This window comes from Meriones unguiculatus, chromosome 18 (assembly GCF_030254825.1).
Source record: "Meriones unguiculatus strain TT.TT164.6M chromosome 18, Bangor_MerUng_6.1, whole genome shotgun sequence".
Classification (NCBI taxonomy): Eukaryota; Metazoa; Chordata; class Mammalia; order Rodentia; family Muridae; genus Meriones; species Meriones unguiculatus.
This window is the reverse complement of record NC_083365.1, coordinates 6,470,262-6,493,616: the sequence shown is the minus strand read 5'-3', so window position 1 is coordinate 6,493,616 and position 23,355 is coordinate 6,470,262. Positions and strand designations below refer to the sequence as shown.

General features: G+C 43.2%; 1 protein-coding gene across 9 annotated transcripts in view; it reads left to right on the top strand.

The window, feature by feature from the left end:
• LOC110563159 (1-phosphatidylinositol 4,5-bisphosphate phosphodiesterase beta-4) overlaps positions 1-23,355 on the top strand; it is a 368,349-nt gene that overhangs the window by 258,786 nt on the left and 86,208 nt on the right. For all 9 annotated transcript variants that reach the window (XM_060371836.1, XM_060371832.1, XM_060371834.1 and 6 more), the window contains exons 6-8: positions 240-299; positions 1,666-1,809; positions 23,148-23,227. In XM_060371836.1, coding sequence (XP_060227819.1) covers positions 240-299; positions 1,666-1,809; positions 23,148-23,227 — 284 coding nt within the window. The remainder of the gene's footprint in view (positions 1-239; positions 300-1,665; positions 1,810-23,147; positions 23,228-23,355) is intronic.

The following is a 23,355-nucleotide window of genomic DNA, read 5'->3' as shown; positions in this document are numbered from 1 at the left end:
AGTAACATTTTGAAAATATTAATCATTCATAGGTGTTTTCATATATATGAATATATATATAAAATGATAAGTTTGAGTCTTTTCTTTCTGATCAATAGAAATCATTACTGTTATTTGGTTGCATCATTTTGCCACTCCTCTTAACAGCATTGATTTGATCTTAGCAATGTTTGTTAATACTCTGTGCCATGAGGCTGGCAGAATTTAAGTTCATTTCTGGCCGTCTGCTCTCTCTTCAGGAAGGACAAGTGCTAGAATGTTCCCTCATCAACAGTATCCGGCTGGCAGCCACACCAAAGGTAAGTGGTGGTTTGGGGGTTGTTCTGTTTGTTTAATTATGCTGTGTGTACGTGCTTGTTGGGGTGACATGAGTGTGCATACACCACATGTCCTTTACATGGGTTCTGGGAATCAAACTCGGGTAATCAAGCTTGCACTGCAAGTGCTTTTACGTTCTCCGCCATCTTGCTGGCCCTGCTGTTCTTTTAAACACAGATTTACAACACTTGGAAAATAGTTCCCAGGAATTTTTTATGGCCCTAAAGTCATCAGCTTGGATTTAAGAATAGGCACACAGACATTTCATCTATAATCCTTAGGTGACTTGGATTATATTATTTTCAGTTATATTAGAATTGTTGTAACCCTAAAACCCCTGCATGATGTCAGTAACAGAAAGACAAATCCCTTCATCTAGAAGTTAATTTTTAAAACTCTGCTCATTTCCTTGGTATCAGTGATTTCTTTCCGTGTGTGACTGATGAATGTAGAGGTTTACGTGGCTGAGGCACTCCATATTTCTTCATCTGTGCACTCAGGACAGTGTGATTGTTCTGTGTGTTTTCAGATATCCAAAACAAATTTCTCTTCCTCCTTATTTATTTATTTACTTATTTATTTATTCAGCTGTGCTCTTTTCTGTTAGCTAAGTTTCCTGTGTAACTACAGGTTGGGGTTTCCTCTGGAAAACAGTCACCTAAGGTATTTTATGTAGGAATTAGGGTAAACGTTCACAGCTTTTCTTCCACGTGAGGAGTCACAGGTTGCAGAAGGGAAAATGCTTGGTCTTTGTATCCAAGCTACTTGAAATTCTTAACTTTATTTCATAGAATAGCTATGGTGGTGGCTGTGGTGATGTTGTACTTATTCTTGGTATGTTCTATGATGAGAGAGAGGCCCTTCAGATAGTCGTGGACACAAACATACGCCAGTCACGGTCTTTCCTGAACTTCCCCAGGGGTGACAATCAAAAATCCAGTCAGCAGTTCAGAGCACTGGCTGTTCTGAACTGGGACCCTGGTTCAAGTCCCAGCACCCACGTGATGGCTTTCAGCCACCTGAGCCCCACACGCACACAAAAACAGGCATCCGTGCAGTTAAAACAAATGAATAAGGTTTATTTTTAAAAATCTACACAAAGACTCTTGAGCCAAGTTTTCTAAAGTTAAAAAAAAATAAGCGATACCGCCCCTCTGAAGGGGTTTCTGCTCTGTAATGTTGGACACTTCAGCTCTCCAGGTTCTGTGATAATGCTAGTTTACTGGGATTTTAAATGTGGGTAGGGACCGTTTCCTTTATTTTTATACCAATTGTGGTTTCTTTTCACCACATTTTCTCCACACTCTGTAATCTAACATATTTTTCCCTATTTTTATACCTCTACAGGATCCCAAAATCCTGGCTGCCCTCGAAGCTGTTGGAAAATCTGAAAATGATCTGGAAGGGCGGATATTGTGTGTCTGCAGCGGCACGGATCTGGTGAACATCGGCTTTACCTACATGGTGGCTGAAAGCCCAGAAGTAACAAAGGTAAACATCCCAGAGGACTCCCTCCTCAATAAGTGTGTGTGTGTGTGTGTGTGTGTGTGTGTGTGTGTGCAAGTAACAAAGGTAAACATCCCAGGGGCCTCCCTCCTCAGTAAGTGTGTGTGTGTGTGTGCAGTTTTTAATGTTTAACATAATTTTAAATATGACATTTAGAATTGTATGCTCACTTAAATCTTTGATCCTCTGTTAGCATCTTTGTGTAGAAAATTTTGCAAACACAATCCCTTTGTCACCTATCACTCACTCATGTCGCTCAGCCCTGAGTACCTGGTATATATGCTGTCGCAAAGCTAGCCTGGGCCTTCCATGACTTGAACGTGTTCAGGCGTCCCTGTGATCAGTACATCTGAGGTGGGAGACAGGAAGCGCCTTTTCCATTAAGCCCCAAGAACCAAGTTTGAGTAGCAAATGTCTTGGTCAATACTGCCCACCAGAAACAGAAGGTAAACCACATATGTGGTTTCAGCATATCTGTGCAGTAGAGAGCATGCATGGAATGGATAAGGCTCTAGTATAAAAAAATTAAGAACAATTTTTAAAAAATAATGAACAGCTCAGTAGTAGAGAGTATGCCTAGCATGTTGATATCCTGTGTTCTAGCCTCAGTGCCAGAGACCAACATGGGTATGACTACTTTTATAAAATACGGTATTTAACCGACATATTCCAAAAATTGCTGTTTTACTATGATGTAAGCATAAAATTTACTAGTGACATAGTTCACGTTTTTTTGTTAATGGTGTTTGAGGTCTAGTGTGTATTTTCGTATCAGACCCATCACATTAAAAATACAAGGCGTCTGTGGCAACAGTTGCTACCATACTGAACAGTGTGAGCCCAGCTGCTTAAAAAGCTCAGACTCTTTTCCTCAGTAAGCTGTTAAGGTACTGGGTTAGGACCCATACTGTATTATGATGCCCAGGAAACTATTGCCCTAGCAAGGTAGTCTCTGAGAGATTTTGGTCAAAGAAGCTTCAAACTTAAATCTTTCCAACTTCACTTCCAAACATATTGTGGTGGTTTGAATAGGTTTGACCCCCACCCCACAGACTCACACGTTTGCACGCTTGACCTATGGGGACTGGCACTATTAGGAGGTGTGGCCTTGTTGGAGGAAGTGTGTCATGGTGGGGAGGGGCCCAGTGTGGAATTCCAGTCCCCTCCTGACTGCCAGAAGACAAGTCTCCTTCCTCCTGGTTGCCTTCAGATCAAGCTGTAGAACTCTAAGCTCCTCCAGCACCAACTCTGTCTGGAGGCTCCTTTACTTCCCACCATGATGATAATGGACCAAATTTCTAACTGTAAGCCAGTCCCAGTTAAATGTTGTCCTTTCACACAATGAAAATCCTAGCTAAGGCACATATGTAATCTCTATGGAAGAGTCCAAGCCTTTACTCATCCATTTTCGGGATCTGGGTTTGGGACAAGGGGAAGTATTTCATTTTCCATTAATCTCACAAGTAGAAACCCAGTGTAGGTTTAGTGAGAAAGGCGTCAGCAGAGATGCTGAATTTTGGAGTTAGAAGAAAATGCACCAGTCAGATCAGTTGGGGAAACAGAGGACTAACACAGGCATGGCCTCTCACAATAACAAGTGGCAGAATTGAGTTTTGCTCACTCTGAGACCACAGGATTCTGGAAGCACTGGCCTCACCTGAGTACTCATCTACATACTAGTCCCAGGGCAACCAAGATGTACTGATCCAGAATCTGTATTTGTAACAAGAACTTCCAGGTGACTCAAGTCTCTGCTAAAGTTTGAGAGGCTCCTGCTTTGTGCCTCTGGAACCAGGCTTGGGCCCTCCAAGTTGCAGAACAGTCTTCAGCTCTGTCCTTGTGGCAGTGGCGGTGTAGGTTTTGTGCTATTGTTCCATGCCATCTCGGTTTTGGAGGACAGCTTTTGCAGACCTCTCGAGTTTTTGTTGCTCTGCTCAGATGGGAATCTAATTTGAATGGAATATTGACCTTGATCTAGACAAACCGACAAACCGCGTTGCCACACCTCATAGTACAGGTTTGCATATTCGCAGCAAAGGCCCCTCTCATCGCAGTTTGCCATAGCAACACCAATTCTGGGAGATGCATTCCAGCTAACTATGAGGAGAATGACTTGCTAATCAGATACAGATGTCTGGCTACTTAGAATTTTGCAAAATTTCAGTTTTGTAAACTTGTGTATCTGGCTTTTGTCACCTGGTACTGTCAATTCCTGTTAGAAGAAACACTGTGACTCCTTCTGAGCCTAACAGTCTACACTTGGGTTCTGATTACCTGAGCAGAAATCTTTGCTTTTCCTTCTCACCTGACTAGGAACAGTATTTACTCTTCTGCATCTCATTCATTTTCTCTTCTGTAAAATGGGAATTATATATCTGCTGTAGGATGGTGAGAGTTCTGGGAGTTAGTGCTTTGAAATGCCTAAGCACTGCATCCTCCTGTTAGCTGTTATGATCCCAAAGTCAGTATGTAGGCTAGGAGGGGAGCTCAGGAAGGGAAAAATTAGACATGACAGATTAACTGTGGAACTCCAAAAAGGATAAACCAAAGACATGGGAGGATAGACCAAAGCCCATCCTTGAACTTAGGCTATCTTCATTCTGACCTTGATGTTGGCTCTATCACCTTATGCCCCAAGCAGATATGGTCCTGGAAGATGGCTCATATCAGCAAGTCTCAGGGGTTTGTTTCCTATAATTGGAATGCTGTCAGTCTTGGCCTATTGCATATCTCCTTCTGGAATATATATAAATGAATAGGCTATATGCAGTGTAATGTGATAAGGTGGATAGTACATCCTCAAAGATAAAATTCAACTATTTTTCTTTTAGTAGTGGTTTTTTTTTTTAATTTTAAAATAACAAAACATGTTCTGCTGCCCTGATTTTCAGTTCAAATTCACAGATATTTAATTCTACTGTTTTTAGAGGAAAATATTTTGGCTTCCCAGAACTGTTACTTAGAAATTTATATTTCACTAATGCTATAATATACCAAATAATAAATTTCAATGTTCAGAGTAGATAGTCTGTTACATCATGTCCCTCGGATTGATTGGTGCTTGATGACAGCATTAAATACCACACTTTTCCTAACTATGTGTAATAATTTTTCCCTGAATTTCTCTCAGTGAATATGCATGTAGATGGATAATGATGCCCATGTCCTAATATCGAGACTTAAAACACTCATTAAGTTACTTTGGCGCTGCACAGCCAACCGAAACCCCAGTTACTGCACTGTGCACCAGACTCCAGCACAGCCCTCATTCAACATTTCCACAAATAAACCTGTCATTTTATAGAGACTCAAATTTTCCTAGATTAGTCAGAATCAGGACCTTTACTATTCTTAGTATTGACAGTATTTTCTACATTACCCTTTAATTCCTAATTGTGGACAGATGCACCCTTAACAGGTTATGTAAGCAATCAAGTGAGAGGATTTATATGAAATGTGAGTGTGATTGGGTTAGGGCAAAAAGGTGGAAGAATTCATGAATCAAATCAGGTCAATGAGAAACACGGAGTAGAATGCCTGGAAAGGTGTGTAACTCAGTGCTGCCTCTCACATGTGAGTGTCGCCCACAATCCTTGGATTCTGGGGTCACAGGATGTGCTGGTGATCCACTTAGCCCATAGGAAAGATGTCCCTGGGGAACTCATTGCAAAGCCAGGAGCAGCAAAGAACTGGCTTTTGATTAATACGCACCGTTCTTGAAAGACTTCGCTGTAACCAAGTAGGTAGTCTTTAGTTGTTGGCCATTCTTTCAGAGTTAGAGCTGCAGACCTGGGGTCTGTTGATGGGACGTTATGTGGACTTTTGTCATAATCCAGACATTAAGGATATGCACGGAGCAGGCTTCAGTTGAGCCCAGATCCCATAGTTCTGTGACTTCTTCCCCTAATCTATTGCTTATCTGTGCACATAAAACTTGGAAGGGAAAAAGAAAAAAAACAACTTACCTTAAAAAAAACATTCCTAGAGTATTCAATTCTAATAACAACATGTCTTTTCACTAGAATATTTCACTTGTGTATGTAACATTTTATTATAACTGATATAAACAGTTTGGGAAATTAATATAAATGTTTCATTGTGAGACTTCAAGGTTTGGGCAAAAGGATTTATAGATCAGCAAGTGGCCTTGAAACTGAGTTCAGTGTGGGTGTCTGCAGTCTCTGGTTGTCTTATGAACATTCAGCATTTCTTTCTCTAACCAAAGAGGGATACGTGCAGAGAATTTCTGGCATTGCCTTTGATAATGAGGGGACATTGAAATGCTTGAGTTTCCTCAAAAGTCCTGACTATTATCCTACATACAGTCTGACTGCTCTGAAGAATTCACTTCTCCAAACATTTAGCTGAAGCCAACTTTATCTTAATCCAGACTCCAGAAGGACCAACTTTAACTCAAGAAAATTTCTGATGCTGAACAGGTCCTCCTTCATATTATTTTGAAAGTGAGTCCCTGATATTTTTTCTTCTTACTTTACGTGGCTGTTTAGTGAGTCAGCAACATCCATCCAGATGATTCAGATTCCTCAAGTTCAGGTTTCAAATCCTTATAAAGTATTTTCTCATCGTTTGGCTGTGAAAACGTGATTGATTGTATTTTTCCCCCAGAGATGAGCCTGCTAGAAAAGACATCCTGGAAGCTCAGCTGTCTTCAGCTGCTCTCAGGGCTGAGTAAACAAACGAGCCTCACCACTCACGCTTACTGAGAAGGTGCACACTGTTCTACCCTTCTCTTCCCTTACTTGATATCCTAAACAAGTCCACAGCCAAATTTTCACCTGGAATTCCTGCTCTGTCTACAGTGATCCTCCTCTCAGCAGCTCTGCCCAAACCACCCACACCTTCCCCTCACATCACAAAATCATCTCTTATGTTACTGCTTCCATCTCCTCAGTATACCCAGAGGACAGTTGCTTCTTACTGCCACTGTTCTGCTTTGTGGTGCTGGCCAAAGCTGTTTCTCTCTCCTCTTCTCCAAGTATCTTTTTTTTTTTTCTTTTGGCGTCTTCACCAAAAGAAGACCTTGCCCCTTGTGGTCCAGGGCAGCTGAAGATAAGCTCTTTCAGATGAGAGAGGGGAGGCTTTTACCACCTGGAAACATCTAAGGCCTTTAAGTCTCCCCACCTGCTTTCACCTCCTGCTTCCTCCACCATGTTTCCATGAACCTGCAGGGACTGGCTGGCCATTTGCTCTTTTCTCTGTTTTATAGGAAGCCTTCATGTTTTTGTTTGTTTTCTGGTTTTTTTGTTTTTTTGTTTTTTTTCCTGTTCCTGGTTCTCTTCCAGTCCCTGTTGAACTGTTACCTAGTACAGCTGTGCCTTCTCACCACACTTCCGCCCTTCCTCAGTCATCATCCTGCTTTCCAGAACAGTGCTCAGTAAACACATGTTTCCTGACAGCTATGCTGAACACACCAATAAATTCTAACCCAAGTGGTTAAGATGTATAATAGTCTTGCCCCAATTTTTGAAAACTATGTTCTGAGATCTCACAATGAATGCCTGAAACAACAAATGGTACCAAGCTCTAAATGCACTCCTTTTCTTCCCCTGTAAATACATCTGATAAAGTTTAATTTGTAAAGGAAGTAACACTATATAATAATAACTGTAGAAAACTGTTAACAATATATTGTGATAAAATTCTCATCATTTATGCTTAAGGACATTATTAAGTAAAATAGGAGTTCTTGAGCTCATCTGACAGTGAGGCAGCCATGAGTGCCTAACGAGAGGGTGCTACATGCAATGTGGACCCACTGTTAAAAGGGATGACTCAGATCCCAATGGGATAGAATGGGACATGGGATTTGATTCTGCTACCAGAGGATTTGCAGGTTATAACTTATAAGTAGTTTGCTTCATCAAATTTCACTTAATATTTTCAGGCATGAGCCACTATCACCATTGAAAGTGAAATGAGGCATAGAAGTGGGGTGTCTATATCACTCAGTGGCTTACACTTTGCTTTTTACAGATTAGCTTGGGAAGAACTAGGAAATGGTATTTGACAAGCACACTGAGAAAATGTGATTTGATGGCTGTCCAAGGGGAACAGAATGATCTATAATCCCACGGTGTTATTTTTAGAGTCATTTTTCAGGATGTAATGAGATTGCTGCCACTAAGAATCCATGACAAGACTGGAGGTTTTGACCGTGTTGTCTTGGCCTCTCCCCAATCTGGATCTTATATTCTGCTTACCTAAATCCTTCCTGCCCTTCCAGTTAGAAAATTTATCTTTCATTTCCTCCCATGAAGAGCCCTCTGTTAAAAAAGAATTGCTAACAAATTGCTACCCCAAACCCAGCATGCTGCTGGGTAATAGGTGTGTCTTCTTCTGTCATGTAGCGAGAAACACTTGAAAAGAAAAGCAAGCTCATGCTGAAAGCTTTGGCCCATTTTCCAATAAACTGTAATAAAGCTCTCCATTTCCCTCCGAACCATCTTCATCTCTTTGTGTATTATTTTATCGTAAGCTATGCAAATTATTTAATAGCAAGCTTGCAGCAACTTATTTGGTTAGAAGAAGAGCTCTGGTTTCCTCATTTTCCCCTTTCTTTCTCAGAATGCAGCTAGCTCAGAAGGGCTTCCGTCTCCAGCGAACAGGAGTTCAGATGTCTTTCATTAAGTTACAGCTGGCGCTGCACCAGCTGAAACCCCAGTTACTGCTCTGTGCACCAGACTCCAGCACAGCCCTCATTCAACATTTCCACAAATAAATCTGTCATTTTATAGAGACTCAAATTTTCCTTTGATTACAAAAATAAGCTGTTATTGTGAGGTTCAAAATGCACAGATTGGAACTGAGTTTAGACAATTTCCATCCCGCTCATTATACTTTCTTCAGGTTGTAAATATTTGGCGAACTTCATAAATTATGGTTTGTGACTAAGTCACCAAATAAGCACTTGACTAACTACTGTAGAAATTAAATTATGAAAAATAGTATGTGTTCTTTTTGGAGTAAAAAAATGATAGTAGGGCATGTAATTTGTTGAAGGCAATAAAGTATCATTTTAAGAAACTGCGTTGAATGTTAAAATTACTTCGATTGAACTTGAATTATGTTGACTAGAAGACAATACAGAGGTTTCTGGAGAAGGGATTTACTCTTTGTTTTACTGGGAAAACAAAAGTAGAGTTTCAGCTGACTTCCTTCTGTTGGCTCTGCTAACATCCTGCTCAGCCTCGGAGACCTCCGTCTAGTTCCTGTGCTCAAGCACCGAGGAACTCCAGGGAAGCAGGCTCCAGACTCAGCCCCAGCCAGGGGCTGAGAAATGCCAGTCTCTTCCTGATAACCAGAAATGTAGATGTGGAGTCTAGGAGAGCTTTAACAGGCTTCCTGGTCATCTGGCAGTTGCTGTTTGAGACCCACTGGGCCACTCTACAGGTAGATTAAAACCCCCCAAGTCACCGATTTTAAATGCTTCCTGGTGTAAAAATGTCTATAGCATACAGGTAGACAAACGGCACTCCGTGCTCGACCAGCCAGCATATGAATTCAAGGCAGAACAGGAAATGGCGCCCGGGGTAACCCAGTCTCCTGTGACTCTGAGCTGCCCTAGCTTGCTCTCAAAGCATCCCATGTTGGAATCCCCTTTCTTATAGAAGTTTTTGTTAGTTTGGGTGTGGTGAGTTTTTTCCTGTACTACAGGCCAAGGCCAGGGTCTTGTATATTCTAGGCAAATGTTCTACCACTGAGCTGTACCCTAAGCATTGCAATGCTGCCTCTTGTGGTTTCAACTGTGTTTCTGTGTTGACTAGTGGCTACCAGAGCCCTGGCAGCCCCCTCAGAGCCTCAGAGACCTGCTCAGGCCCCATGTCAGCCCTTCTGAATCTGAAACCCATGTTCTAGTGGTGGATTTGCCTGCTGGAACTGTGTTGCACACTGGGGTCTGAAAACTTAAGCGTGAATTCACGCCATCACTATCGTTCACATGCCACAGGAAGGAGAGCTGAGAGAATGAGTTGTGCCTGCTGCCTTTAGCAGCCCACAGATGAATCTGAATCTCTTCCTACCCCTCAGTATTCACGAAGTCTCTTTACCACGCTGCCTCATAGTAAGGCTCAAACACAGCAGACATAGAGGGTGTGTGCGCGCCAGCATGTGCGTATCTGTGGGGCCAGGAAAGCCTTGCAACTCAGGGAGCAGGTCCGGAGCCAAACCCTGAAATTACCACCCTGCGACTGGCAGGGGTGGGATGCTTCCTTCCTGCTCTGGGCCCGCATGTCCTAGTGCACGCTGCCTTGCAACCCCCACCTCTGCTGCCCTTGAGGTGGTCACTGGCCGATGGCCAGGTTTCAGGTTAAGCTTCCTTATAAGGACATGTTGAGCAAGCACCCAGAATTCCTCTTCATGCAAATGAAGCATTCCCAGCACCTCAGCTCCAGCCAATGATGTGCATTTACCCCCAAAACCCCTAGCCACACCCAAAGCTCTTGCTCCCTCCAAATAAAGACAGCTGTTTCACTGAAAACTGTCTCCCAGCGCTATTTCTCCTGTTCACACCTACCCCGAGACAAGCTTCATCTCTCCAGTCTAGCCCGGTGCCTGCACATAGGTACCTGGGTACCCAAAGAGGAAAGCAGACGTGGGCTGGCATGTATCTCTGTGTGTGTCTCTGTTGGGGCAGGAAGAGAGAGTGAGGATATGTATGGAGGATGTATTATGTATCTGTATTGGGGAGGGTGTATGTATGCATCTGTGGCGGGGTGTGTATATCTGTGTGTGTTTGTGTGTGTGTGTGTGTGCGCGCGCGCGCGCACACACACGCGAGTGCACAGGCATGTGTTTCGTGTGTCCAAACTGACAGTTGGCATTTTCATGCCAAAGGGTTAGGTGCAGTGAGAAGACAGGTGAGCATTTTGCATTTCTCCGTTTGGCTTAGACTGTAGCTAGCTTGAATGCCATGCCAAGCTGCATCCTGAAGTCTGTGGAGGTGCTGAAAGGTCATAACTGGTGCTCACTGAAGATTCCCACGGACGCGTTTACCTTCTCAGGATGCTGGTGTCTGGGGAGACCATGGGGGTCAAAGTATGGTCAGGGCCCAGGACGTCATGTCTCTTAGGAGCCAATCCTAAGTTGTTGAGACAAAGCCTCCATTGTGCCAAGATGCTTAGGGACTTCCTGTGTACAGTAAGATGTGAGAGGCACTGGGGGAGACCGTGGAAAGCTCACTGGTTCTCCACCTCACAGGAGCTGTGTACATGGAGGAAGAATCGTGCTGCGTCAGCATGTTGAGCCCAGATTTGTCCCTGGTTGACACTAGATACAAGAGGTGGTCCAGAATCAATAAAGGTGAAGTAGTTTTCTCCGTACCTGCTAGCATTTAACCTCACTGACTATAGTTTCTACGAGAGAAGCAACCATTTCATCACCTAATCAAAGGACAGCAAAATGAAATCAAAATGGTTTATAATGATGCACACCTATAGAAAGAGTAAGAGAAATCAAGCAAAAACAGCATATTTGAAAACACAGACAAAAGCAATGAAAACTGTTTAGTGCAGAGCACCACTAATGAAGCAAACAGTGTCCACAGAAGGAGCTTTCCAATCGGTGCGAGACCAGGCCCTCAGTGACATCCAGTGGGTTCAGGAAGTTGGCTGTCAGGTTGTCAGAGTGAAAGAAAGGACATGGGTTTCAGATAGAGTCTCTGCATAAATAATCCAAGAGTGGAGTCACAACGAGCTGTAGCTCAGGGGGCTGTCTGAAGGTACCCATAGTCTCTACATTATATTGACTCCACTTGCAGTTATCAGTTGTGGGGCATGAGTCCACTCCCCAACCCTCACTTAAATATGAGCATACAGTTGCCACTCTTGGCTGTCAATCAGTCTGTGGTACTATTGGGCTAGTCAACTGGCTTAGGGACATCTTATGTTATTAGAGAGCTCAAGGTGGCATTAGCAGCACATTCTGCAGAGGAAGTGCAAGTGAAAACAATCAAACAAAACCGGAATTCATTTAAAATGGATTTTCCAGCTCCTGTGTCATCTCTTAAAATGGCAGTGAGATTTGCTTTATATAAAACTGTTTTCAAATGAACAAACTCAGTGCTGTTTATTACACCATCGTGTTGTATAACCACCACTACCCATTTAGTTCTAAAACGTTTGCACCATCCAGAAAGGAAGCCCATCCTGCCTCCAGGACCCCTGCCTGCAACCCGAGTGCAGCCTGTTCCCAGTTGGCATCCTGCTGCTTATGAGCTTAAAGTGTCACATTTTATCACTAGAAGATTCAGTGCCTTCATTTGCTGTCTTTAAAGTTGTGGTCCTGGACTTTAATGTCACTAAGTCCTGTGATTATTGAGGTAAACTTTCTTGGTGTTTTAGCTCTTATTTCTTCGGTAAGCATCAGAGGCACTTCTCCTTGAGGGACATGCTTTTCATTGCTAATGCCCTCCCACCATTGTATTTCTGGAATTTACTAGTTGAGGGAAGAATGTTGGCTCTTCCACAGCAGCTCATTTTGCTCTGATTTTGGGCTGTCAGATGCCACCAGCAGGAGATGCAGAGCAGTTAAGTTACACTTGCATTCCTCCTTTTGGCTCCTGGAAGGAAAAATGTCACTAGCTTTAAATCGCTTCTCCATAGAGCGGCAGTTTTTACTGCTAGCAAAAACTACCATTGGGAACAAACCGTGCGTGTGTGTGTGTGTGTGTGTGTGTGTGTACATTTGTATAATTGATAACTCACAAGTATGCAAACATGGGCAAGCCACCTCACTTTAGATAGTCAATTACCTCTGAGCTTTACTATCTGGAGGAAGTAATTTAACCATAATTAGGGTTTGGGGAGCACAGCCCTTACAACCAGTGAATGAAGAGCTGAACCTACTTTATTTTTAAATCTGTCATTGAACAAAGCATGAAAACTATGCAGAAAAGAACACATATGGTCCCCAAGGCTGAAAATATTATACTTTTCAGAAATTGCACTGACCCCTAGTAATAATCCAAACTGAACATGCTTAATTTCCAAAATGTTAAACCTGAAATGCTCTACAGTGTTGTACAGGCATAAAACAGAAAGGGGACTGACTGAGTGCCTGACTGCCTGGAGTCACAGGTGATAGTCACCCTAGAGGTGAAGTGAAAATACTGTGGAAAATTACCATCAGGGTATGTGAATAAAATATTACAGAGCACCAATGAACTTCATGTTTCCATACGTACCCCTCCCTAAGATGTCTTATTCCATAAGTACTAGCTAGTTTGTCTTAAATTGATACACACTAGAATCATATTAGAAAAAGGATCATCAGTTGAGAAAAGCCCCCCACCAAATGCCTGTGGGCAAGCAGAGGCATTTCCTTGACTGATGGTTGCTGTGGGACCAGCCCACTGAGCACACTGAGGGAGCAGGCCAGGGAGCCGTGCTCCTTCATGGCTCTGGGTCACCCCCTGTCTCCTGTCTGTCCTGCTTGAGCTCCTCCCCTTACTTTCCTCAGTATGGTGGATCGTTTGTTACCTAGAAATGTTAAGATGAAATAAATTCCTTCCTCCCCAGATTGCCTATGGTCAAAGTGTTTTATCACAACAGTGAAAACTTAGCTGAGCCAGGATATCATCTTATTATAATCATAATATATACTAATATATATGTATGCATGCAGATATTCTGCGATCCGAAACCTCAAACACTAAGTGCTGAGCATTTAGATGTGTGTCAAACACTATTCAAACTGTTGTGCATATTATTTAATGTCACAATAACTCAGCTGTCCGAGTATTTATGAGGACTGTCCTTATCTGGAGGAGATGTGGAGCCAAGAGCTGAACTTGCCAGGTCAGACCAGGCGATGTTATGCCCCTGGCACCAGGCTTGCTCCAGATCTCAGGTTCTAGCATGGTGCTGTGCTGCAGTCCACAGCCATGAGTCTTTCTCTCCAGCATAAAGACAGAAGTGGGACCAGCCTCTTTACCCGTAACATAATATGGTTTTAGTGTAGTGCTGAATTGAATAACTTTAATGAGGTTTGTATTCTGTGAGAGGTATGTGCGTAGAGAAAGCTACCATCTGAAAACTGCTGATCTGTAGCCGACTCAAGCAAGAGAGGGCACATTCCGTACCCTTATCTTCACGTAAAGCTCAGCGAGGAGGATGGTGGGTATTTACTTGTTTCCCGCAGCATTTTTTTCTTTTCTTTTCTTTTTTTCTGTTAAAAAATACCAATTTCAATCTTTCAGAAATGCTGCTCTATAGACAGAGCAGTGATGTCAGGGAAGCATCATTCTGCTCTATAGATAGAACAGTGATGTCAGTCTTGGCATTCATTTATTAATTTCTACCATAAACATTTTATTTATTGTCAGTGGGGCCTCTGGTCCCTTCTATTGAATGACTGTGTGGCAGAAACCTTTCCTTAAAAGATAGAACCGTAGATAACAAATCTCAGGCCCAGTGGTTTATATCACTTCTAACATTATGTAGAAAGTCATAGTTTTACTTGGCTTTACACAGGTTTACTTGTAGATCTGACTTGTTTGAACTGAACAGGTTGATGCTGCCTAGCTGGACAGAGCCAGTCAGAGGACCCCTGGCTGATTTTCTGTAACACAGAAACTGGGCATGTAACATGATCTGCAGGTCAAAATAACATTTACTTTGGCCTGAAAAATTTTTCCAGACTGTGTCATTTGGTACATTATCTGGAAGTTAAATGAGTTTGCAGGCTTCCAGGAAGATACCTCTTCACAGATTGCTTTGAATTTACCAGCTACTGGCTCATTCTTCGTCATCACGAAGCTGCAGAATCAACAGTTAAGACAACTAGAGCCCCTAACCAAACTGGTGGTTTCTGACAGACAAAGATTGATGTTTTTGGTTTTCTCAAAATGTTAAAGTTCTTCAAGTATTTTGGAGCGCGCCCTATGAATGTCAGATGAGTGTGCATGGAATAAACTGAATTACCTCAATTTCTTTCAAATGTTTTTTGGGATTTTTGTGTACCACAGACATTGAAGTATTAACAGATGTCATTTATCTGAAGTCAGGAGGTAAAGGAAACATAAGGCCCTTACAGATAGTAATTGTGTGTAGGTTTTATTTCTCCTGTTGTTTATATAATGGTCTGTGGAGGTAGATAGGGAAAGTGGAGTAAGATTCTATAGATTCAAAAGGACATTTATAAGATATCTTTGAAATCAGGCTTATGCTATGCACAAAAACAAACAAACAAACAACAACAACAAAAACAGTAACACAGTAATGCCAGTGAACAGAGGCATCTGAAGAGACAACTACCTGAGTTATTACTGAGAACAGCACTTTGTCCTCTCCTCTCTAGTGACTACTCAGAGGTCCTTTTTGACCTAATCATCCAGTGTTGTCAAGATAACCAGGCGGACTAGCAGCCTGCTTTGATTGTCTTAGTGACTGCACTAATTGTGACCAGGAGTATCTAAATACAATCCAAACCTAGCCAGCTCTGTCAAACATAGCCAGCCATATGCATAGCTGGCAGCCTGCATCCTACCCAGATGCTCATTCTCCATGCCCAGAAAGTGATCTGGGGATCCGATCCCCCTTTAACTCTCTCTAGCTTCTCTCTGGAAAGGGAATATGATGAAGAAAGTGTGTGGTTTACAGATTTTCAGACCATGTCAAGAAAAGGGGCCCAGCCAGGCACGGGGCCCAGCCAGGCACGGTGCCCATACCTGTAATCCCAGCTCTTGGGGAGGCAGAGGCAGAAGAATCTCTGTGAGTTCAAGGCCAGCCTGGTCTACAAAGTGAGTCCAGAACAGCCAAGGCTATACAGAGAAACCCTGTTTCAAAAGAAAAGAAAAAAAAAAGGAAGAAAGGAGGGATGTAGGAAGAAAAAGAAAAGAAGAAAAGGGGCCCAGTTCTCCAATCTCTCCTTCCAAACTGTACACATTGTAAGAATGTCAGCCATTTCCCAAGGGCCTCTGTAATTATAATTGGGTTGTCTTTCTTTTACTGAGGTGCAGACAGATCCTTCCTAGTTTCCTGGTCACTGGTCTCTGTAGTTTGCTATTTGTTATCACAACTTAGGACTCTCACTGTCCATCTTCAGCTTTTCAGCTGGCCTGTCTTAGCTCCATCAGCAGGGCCCAACTCTGTCATTGTACTCTCTTTTTCTGCATGCATCAGTGGTGACTTTCAGCTTCTCTTGCCTGGTTTGCTCTTTCCTTTGGCACTGTCATCAATGGCCTGTTTGCAAGCAGGAGTCCCAACATCTTCGGAGGTGCACTGAGTGCCTGCGTTTCTCTCTGTGTTAGAGCCAAGAGAAAGGAGGTGGCATCGTTTATTTTTTTTTCTTTTACTATTATTATTGTTATTATATTCTTTGATAATTTTATATATGTATGTAAGGAATTAAGATCATAATACAATGTGTTATTTGATATAGAAACTTTGGTAGTCAGCTTAACCTCTGCCGTCTGCACTTTCTTAATTCTTGGACCTTAGCCCTGTGCTTAGAGCTATGGCAACACAAGAATTTGGACTGTTGGTCATTGGCCAGTGTCTCCAGCCTTAGTCTTGAGGGTGCTGACTGGAGTCAGTGGCCCAAGCCGTGTTCTGATCATTACCGCTGTCCTGAGCAGTGTGCTGCACTGGTTTCTGAAACTGCTAGCCTAGCAGGCATCCCCCCAAGGAACCCACACTTTCCACAGCAGGCCATCATCTTGATTTTGTGTACATGCCTCCTCCTAGCAGGAGATTCTGGTCCTCCAACAGGCCACCTTCTGCTGGTCTGTGCTGCTTCTTCTTAAGTTGCCTGAGGCTGCTTGTACAGCTTTGGTAATAACTGAAACTCTATAAACTACCCTCAGCAATGCTGTGGGGGATATGGGTGCTTGAGAAGTTTTATCAAAAACCAAGGAATGCAGACTTAAACTATAGAAATGTCTTGATCTGCAGCACTCACTATGAGGGTGGTTATTCTTCATTTGAAAGCCTTGATTCAAAAGGCTTTTAGTGTGTGTGTGTGTGTGTGTGTATGTACTATATATATAATTTATTGTATATAAATTATGCAAAAGGAAAATGAATTAAAATTAAAATAAGACAGGGTCCCAGTTCCTGATGTGTAAGGCACCAGCCTCCCAATGCAGGCGCATCTTCTAATGCAGGTTTATCTACCGTGATCACATCTCTTTCAGTTGTCTTTTTTTTTTCTCATTAGCATAAGGATACTGTAGTGATCCTTGCATTAAAGTTGCCCTCGGGGCTAAAGTGTAGAATAATGGGGACCCAGTCACAGAATTGCTGATTCTTTTTGTTCAGGATAGGACATTTCTGATAAGAACCTAGGAGATACCAGTTGGGGAAACATACTCCAAACCTACTCATGTATTCCCATGAACCTACTAGTCCATAAACCTACTAGTCTTCCCATCCATGACTGTGACCAAAATACACAAAGAAATAACCTAAACAGAGGGTTAGTTGTCTTAAGGTTCAGTCCTTGGTTGCATGGCCCCTGTAATGGTTAGTGTCATAGAGTCTAGAATCTGAGAGCTGAGCTTCTGGACATGCCTGTGGGGGATTGTCCTAACTACATTAATTAAAGTAGGGGCTCATCTTAATTGTGGGTAGGGCTATTATGAAGGCAGTGGATCCTCAGCTGAAAAAAATAGAGACAAGGAGCTCAAAGTTAGCAAGCATTCATTACATTCTGCTTTTTGACTGGATGAATGGCGCCAGCTGCTTCACAGGCAATGAGGCCAAGGAAGTTCTTCATCTCATGGTAGACAAGAAGCAGGAGAAGATACCCATGGTGGAGTTGGAGTTAAGATGCAGCGCCTTTCTGCTGCTTGGTTTCTACTCCTAGAGCTCTTCAGGACCTCCGTTGGCATCGCCAGATAGTAATCTGATGGTCAGATAGTAATCTTGGCAGCAAACTGACAACGTTAGCCTCCTTAAAGCTGTAATCCCTCCTGTTTTCATGTGTTGAAATTTTAATCCCCCAGATAATGGCATTAGGGATGCAGCCTTTAGGAGGAGGTTAGATTGTTGAAACGATGTTGCGAAACAGATATTATATGAAGAGGTTTATTGGACGGAGATGAAGAGAGAGAGAGAAGGAGAAAGACATGATAGAGGAGAGGAGGGGATTTCCCAACAGAGAAAGGGGAGAGAGCAGGAGAGAGAAAGAAAGTGCATGAGTAAGAAAGCAAGAGAGAGACAAAATGACAGGTTGATCCTTTTATGGAGCAAGTGAACCACACCTGCCAGGAGCAACTACCTGGCAGGCAATACATGATGACATCATAGGTTGCTAGGCAACTTAGAAGCAGTCTGCCTAAATACTAACAATTATGAAGGTGAGTAGTTTAAAAAGACTACTCATCTTTCCACAATGTATACAATGTATAGACACAGCTAGATCCAGAACATGGGCACTCAACAAATACCTCATTTGCTAATATCTTGATCTTGGTTTTATCAGCCTCCAAAAATATGAGAAATAAATGTATTTTGTCTATAAGCCACCCTGTTACGACATTTTACTATGGCCTAAACAGATTAAGACAGCAATTGATTCTAGCTATTACAAATAAAGCTGCTATGAACATAGCTGAGCAAATGTCCTTGTTATATACTTGAGCATATTTTGGATATATGCCCGGAGTGGTATAGGTGGATCTTGAGGTAGCACTATTCCTAGTTGTCTGAGAAAGTGCCAGATTGATTTCCAAAGTGGTTGTACAAGTTTACATTCCTATCAGCAATGGAGGAGGGTTCCCCTTTCTCCACAACCTCTCCAGCATGTGTTGTCACTTGAATTTTTTATCTTAGCCATTCTGATTGGTGTAAGATGGAATCTCAGAGTTGTTTTGATTTCTATTTCCCTGATGACTAAGGATGTTGAGCATTTCTTTAAGTGTTTCTCCACCATTTGAGATTCCTCTGTTGAGAATTCTCTGGCAACAACCTAGATGTCCCTCAGCAGAGGAATGGATACAGAATTGTGGCACATTTACACAATGGAATACTACTCAGCTGTTAGAAGCAAGGAAATCATGAAATTTGCAGGCAAATGGATAGAACTATAAAAGATCATTCTGAGTGAGGTAACCCAGAAGCAGAAAGACAGGCATAGTGTACACTCCTTATAATCAGTTATTAGCCATATAATACAGGAGCCCCACAAAGAGACCAACAAAGCTAAAAAAAAATCTGAGCCCAGGGGGTCCTGCAGAGACTGATGTAAACTGACCAAGGACCATGCATGGAGAGAACCTAGACCCCCTGCTCACATGTAGCCCATGGGCAGCTCAGTCTCTATGTGGGTTCCCTAGTAAGGGGAGCAGGGGCTGCCTCTATCATGAACTCAGTTGACTGCTCTTCCATCACTCCCGCTGATGACGTGGCCTTGCCAGGCCATGGAGGAAGAGGATCCATGCAGTCCTGATGAGACTTAACAAGCTATGGGCAGATGGCAGAGGAGGAGAACTCCCCCTTTCAGTGGACTAGGGGAAGGGGATGGGGGGAAGAGGGAGGGAAGGTAGAACTGGGAGGAGTTGACGGAAGGGGCTTCAATCAATATATGATGAATAAATTGAAAGAAAGAAAGAAAGAAAGAAAGAAAGAAAGAAAGAAAGAAAGAAAGAAAGAAAGAAAGAAAGGAAGGAAGGAAGGAAGGAAGGAAGGAAGGAAGGAAGGAAGGAAGGAGAAAGAAAGGAAGAAGAAAGAAAGGAAGAAGAAAGAAAGAAAGTGAACCTAGCTAGACCCTCTTGGACAGGACAGTGGGAGAGTAACAAGAAACTCCTCTTTTATACCCATTCTTTTCAAATGACTGTGCACAAGCTCACCTGGCAACTGCACACTAATCCACGGGTCTGCGATGGCACCGAACACTACCTTTCTAGAAAGTTCCCTGGAAATGCTGCTGCCCCTTTGACCAGGAATTACACCTGAGGAGTTTGTGCATGTGTGTGTGTGTGTGTGTGTTTAGAACCTCCGCCTTCAATCTGAGTTTACAGAAGAATCACCTTCAGAGCTTGTTAAAAACAGATTGCTGGAGGCTGAGGCTGTAGGTCAGTGGTAAAGCACTCACCTCCCATCCCGTGTAACACCCTAGGTCACATGCCTCCTCCCCCCAGATTAAAAAGAAACAGATTTCTGTTCCTATCCTATGACACCCAGTCCCCACATACTGAGTCAGGAGGTTAGACATGATGGCTTTCATTTTAATAATTTCCAAGTTATCCTGCTATTGGTCCAGAAAGGAAGGGAGGTTAGGGGAAGAAAGAGAGGGGAAGGAGAGAAAGGGGGGTGGAACTGAAGGCAGACAGAGAGACAGAGACGGAGAGTCAGATGCAGAGAGAGAAAAAGACCCAGAGAGCAACACACAATGCACAAACACACACACACACATGTGGGGGGAGGGCCTCTTGCAGAATACCCCAGGGAGAGAGAGAGAGAGAGAGAGAGAGAGAGAGAGAGAGAGAGAGAGAGAGAGAGGAGCTCTCACAGTATAGCCCAGGCTGGCACCCAGGCTTGCAGCACCACTGTAGAGCAGGGAAAGAAGAATGAAGTGAAATTCTGTGGGTGGTCTCCTCAGGTGTGTCTTAAACCACCCATTTAAAAAAATTGTTAATCTGGAAATAATCAAAGCAGTAGTCGTACCTGGCAAAACTTTCCAAAGAAATCCTAGGACTCTACTGACCCCTGCTGGCATCTCATCTATTTAATGTTTGATAAGAACAACAAAACATGCCTGGCGTTAACAGTTTTCTGTGATCACTGACCCTCATTGTCCTATGTGTTTGGCGGGGAAAGGGGGATCTGAAAGAGCCTTTCCTCACTAGACAGGGAGACAGGGAACAAGCCATTGAGCGAAAACACCCCAGCGTGAAGATCTGCCCAGAGACAACTGCTCTGTGCCTCTCAATCCTCACAAAATGACCTCGCAGCTTTCCTGCACAGTGCTGAGCAGCTCTGAGGATGGCAGTGGCTGCTGCGTGGATCCTGTCATGAGTGGCGACCTCAAAGGTCACTGCCTTTCCACTATAGTAAACAAACTTTTATTTTTAAAGTATGAAGTCAGCTAAAGACTCCTCAGCCCCCCACCCCAAACACACACACATTGTCTAGTGGTTGTTGCTAGAAAGGACTAAATTAGTATGATCAAAAGCAACAGTGTTGTTTCTCTGCACTGGCTGCTTCTGTGCCCAAGGGAACTGGACTTTGTTCTGTGTTTTGGAACTTATCTCAAGCCTTCAGGTTGAGAAAATACCCCCAGCTAATGCCATCCAAATTACTTGTGCTTTTTAAGTCTGCTCCTGGGAAACTGTGGGCCTGTGGTTTGTTAGGCCAGAAACAGGATATTCAATGCTCTCCGGGGAACCAAGTCCATATTTAGCCTGACAGAGAAAGAGAGGTCTGATGGTGAGAAATGAGGCAATTCTTTAAAGTTCCTATTTCATTACTTGCTTCTCTTGGTACGCAGACCTCACCTGTTTGTTGAAGCTTTTGATGCTATTTGCAGTTCCCAGACAATGGCTTTTGCTATCTGCAAAGGAAAGGTACCTCTCAGAGCTTCTACGTCTTCCATTAGAAAGCTGTTAGCTATGACTGGACACTTGGAGGCAGTAAAATCCATTAGCTTCACGCCCAACAAGATGACACTTTCAAAAAGAAAAAAAAAAAGGAGGCACTGGTGAGGCTGTAGAAGTTAGCACCCTTGTGCACTGTTGGTAGAAATGTAAAATGACACAGCTCGCGTGGAAAGCAACGTGGCTTTTTCTTTAGAGGTTGAAAGAATTCTCATGTGATCCTGCAGTTCTGCCTATAGGCACTTATGCAAAATAGTTCATATCATTATTTACAACATCCAAAATTAAAGAGCTTAGGTGTTCATCGACGGAAGAATGGTTGGATGAATTATGGCATGTACATACAGTGGAATTCTGCCTTTAAAAGACAGAATTTGTCAAATATTAAATAAGAACAGTATGCCTAGAGAAGTAAGCTAGTCAGAGCATGGTAAATCCTGTGCGATTATTCTTTTTTGTGTTACTTAGACAAAGGAAACAGAATAGTGACTAGTGAGGGTCAAGGTGAGAGGCCCAGGTGGTGATGATTGGCGCAGGACTTGCTGGATTAGCTAACACCCCTGAGACAGAAATAGTTTTGTTCTGTGTGTTTTTACCAAAATTAAAATGAGAAGATGTCAAACAGCAAAACCCAGATCACACCGTCACATGTTCCTCTCATCTCAGTCAGGTCTCAGTCAGAGAGGACATCTCTTGTCCTTGTGCTGCACGGCAGTGTGGTGCAGCAGGAACTTCCGTGGTGACGAGTGTTGCTGCTGGGCCCTCTCAGCACAGTACCTCGCAGCCTTGTCATGGCTTCGGAGCTCTTGAATGTCAGCCAAGGCATCGAATTGTAGATCTATTCAATTTGAACTTAAGAATCATGTGATCAACCACTGTGGAATTCATATCGGGGCCACTACCCATTCCAAAACATCTTTTTTTCTCTTGGCACTAGCTGTTGACCTAAGGCGGTAAGGAGTGCGTGGGGAGGCAGGGAATCTTAGTTCTGTTTATCCCCAAGTACCAATTTGCTACAAAGAGTTGCCAATGTGTCATTCTTTTATGGCATTCATTGGCATCAGATACTGGATCCAAGAGCAGTTTGGCCTCAGCTCACCAGCTAGCCTTTTCTAGTAAAATGCCCTTTTACAGACCCAAAGTTCTGCCCTGCCATGCTCAATCTGTCTTCACATTTCCTTGTAAACCCTGGAGTGACCCGTGGTATGAACTACAGCTGAGGTTCAAGTCCTTATACAGAAACGATATGAGCACACCCTGCCTGCTCTAGGTACCCTGACAGCAGGCAAGGAATCTCACTTTGTAAGGCTTTGCTGGGAAATGCAGACAGGTAAGCTTTGTGAGCAGCCCAGGTGGAGCGAATCAGTCACTGCAGTGAAGGCCTCGCCATGTCTGTCCTCCAAAGTGGAACAGGCAGAGGCTTCAGCGTGTACTGTCCAGCACTGCTTACACTAGCTGAGCAACTAAAATAATAAGGCTCGTATTTAAACAGGCTGCAAGCAGGAAGCTTAGCAAGCCAACCAGTGGGTGGCACCCTTTGAGGCAATCCAGTATTCTGTGGCATTGTAGATGCCACATGTATCTTAAGGGGAAGAATGAAAGCTGTATGTTAAAGAATAAAACACAGCCATGTAAAATATACATGTCTGTGTGTCAGGAAGGGGATAGAGGAGTCTATAGTTTTATTTCACAGAGGAGGCAGGCTGTCTAGTAGAAACAGTATTCCTGGCCACAGAAGAGTGCTCACTGTCGCTTCTTCTTCCTTTTTCAGCAATGGGTAGAAGGCCTGAGAGCAATCATCCACAACTTCAGAGCGAACAACGTCAGCCCCATGACGTGCCTCAAGAAGCAGTGAGTCTGTTTGCGCTAACCTTTGTTCTTAGGCGTTATCCCGTGTCCTGGAGCAGGGCAGCACCACCTTTCCTTCTGTACGCGATTTTGGAAATTTACCAGCCCCCACACCTGCATTCAACCACTTA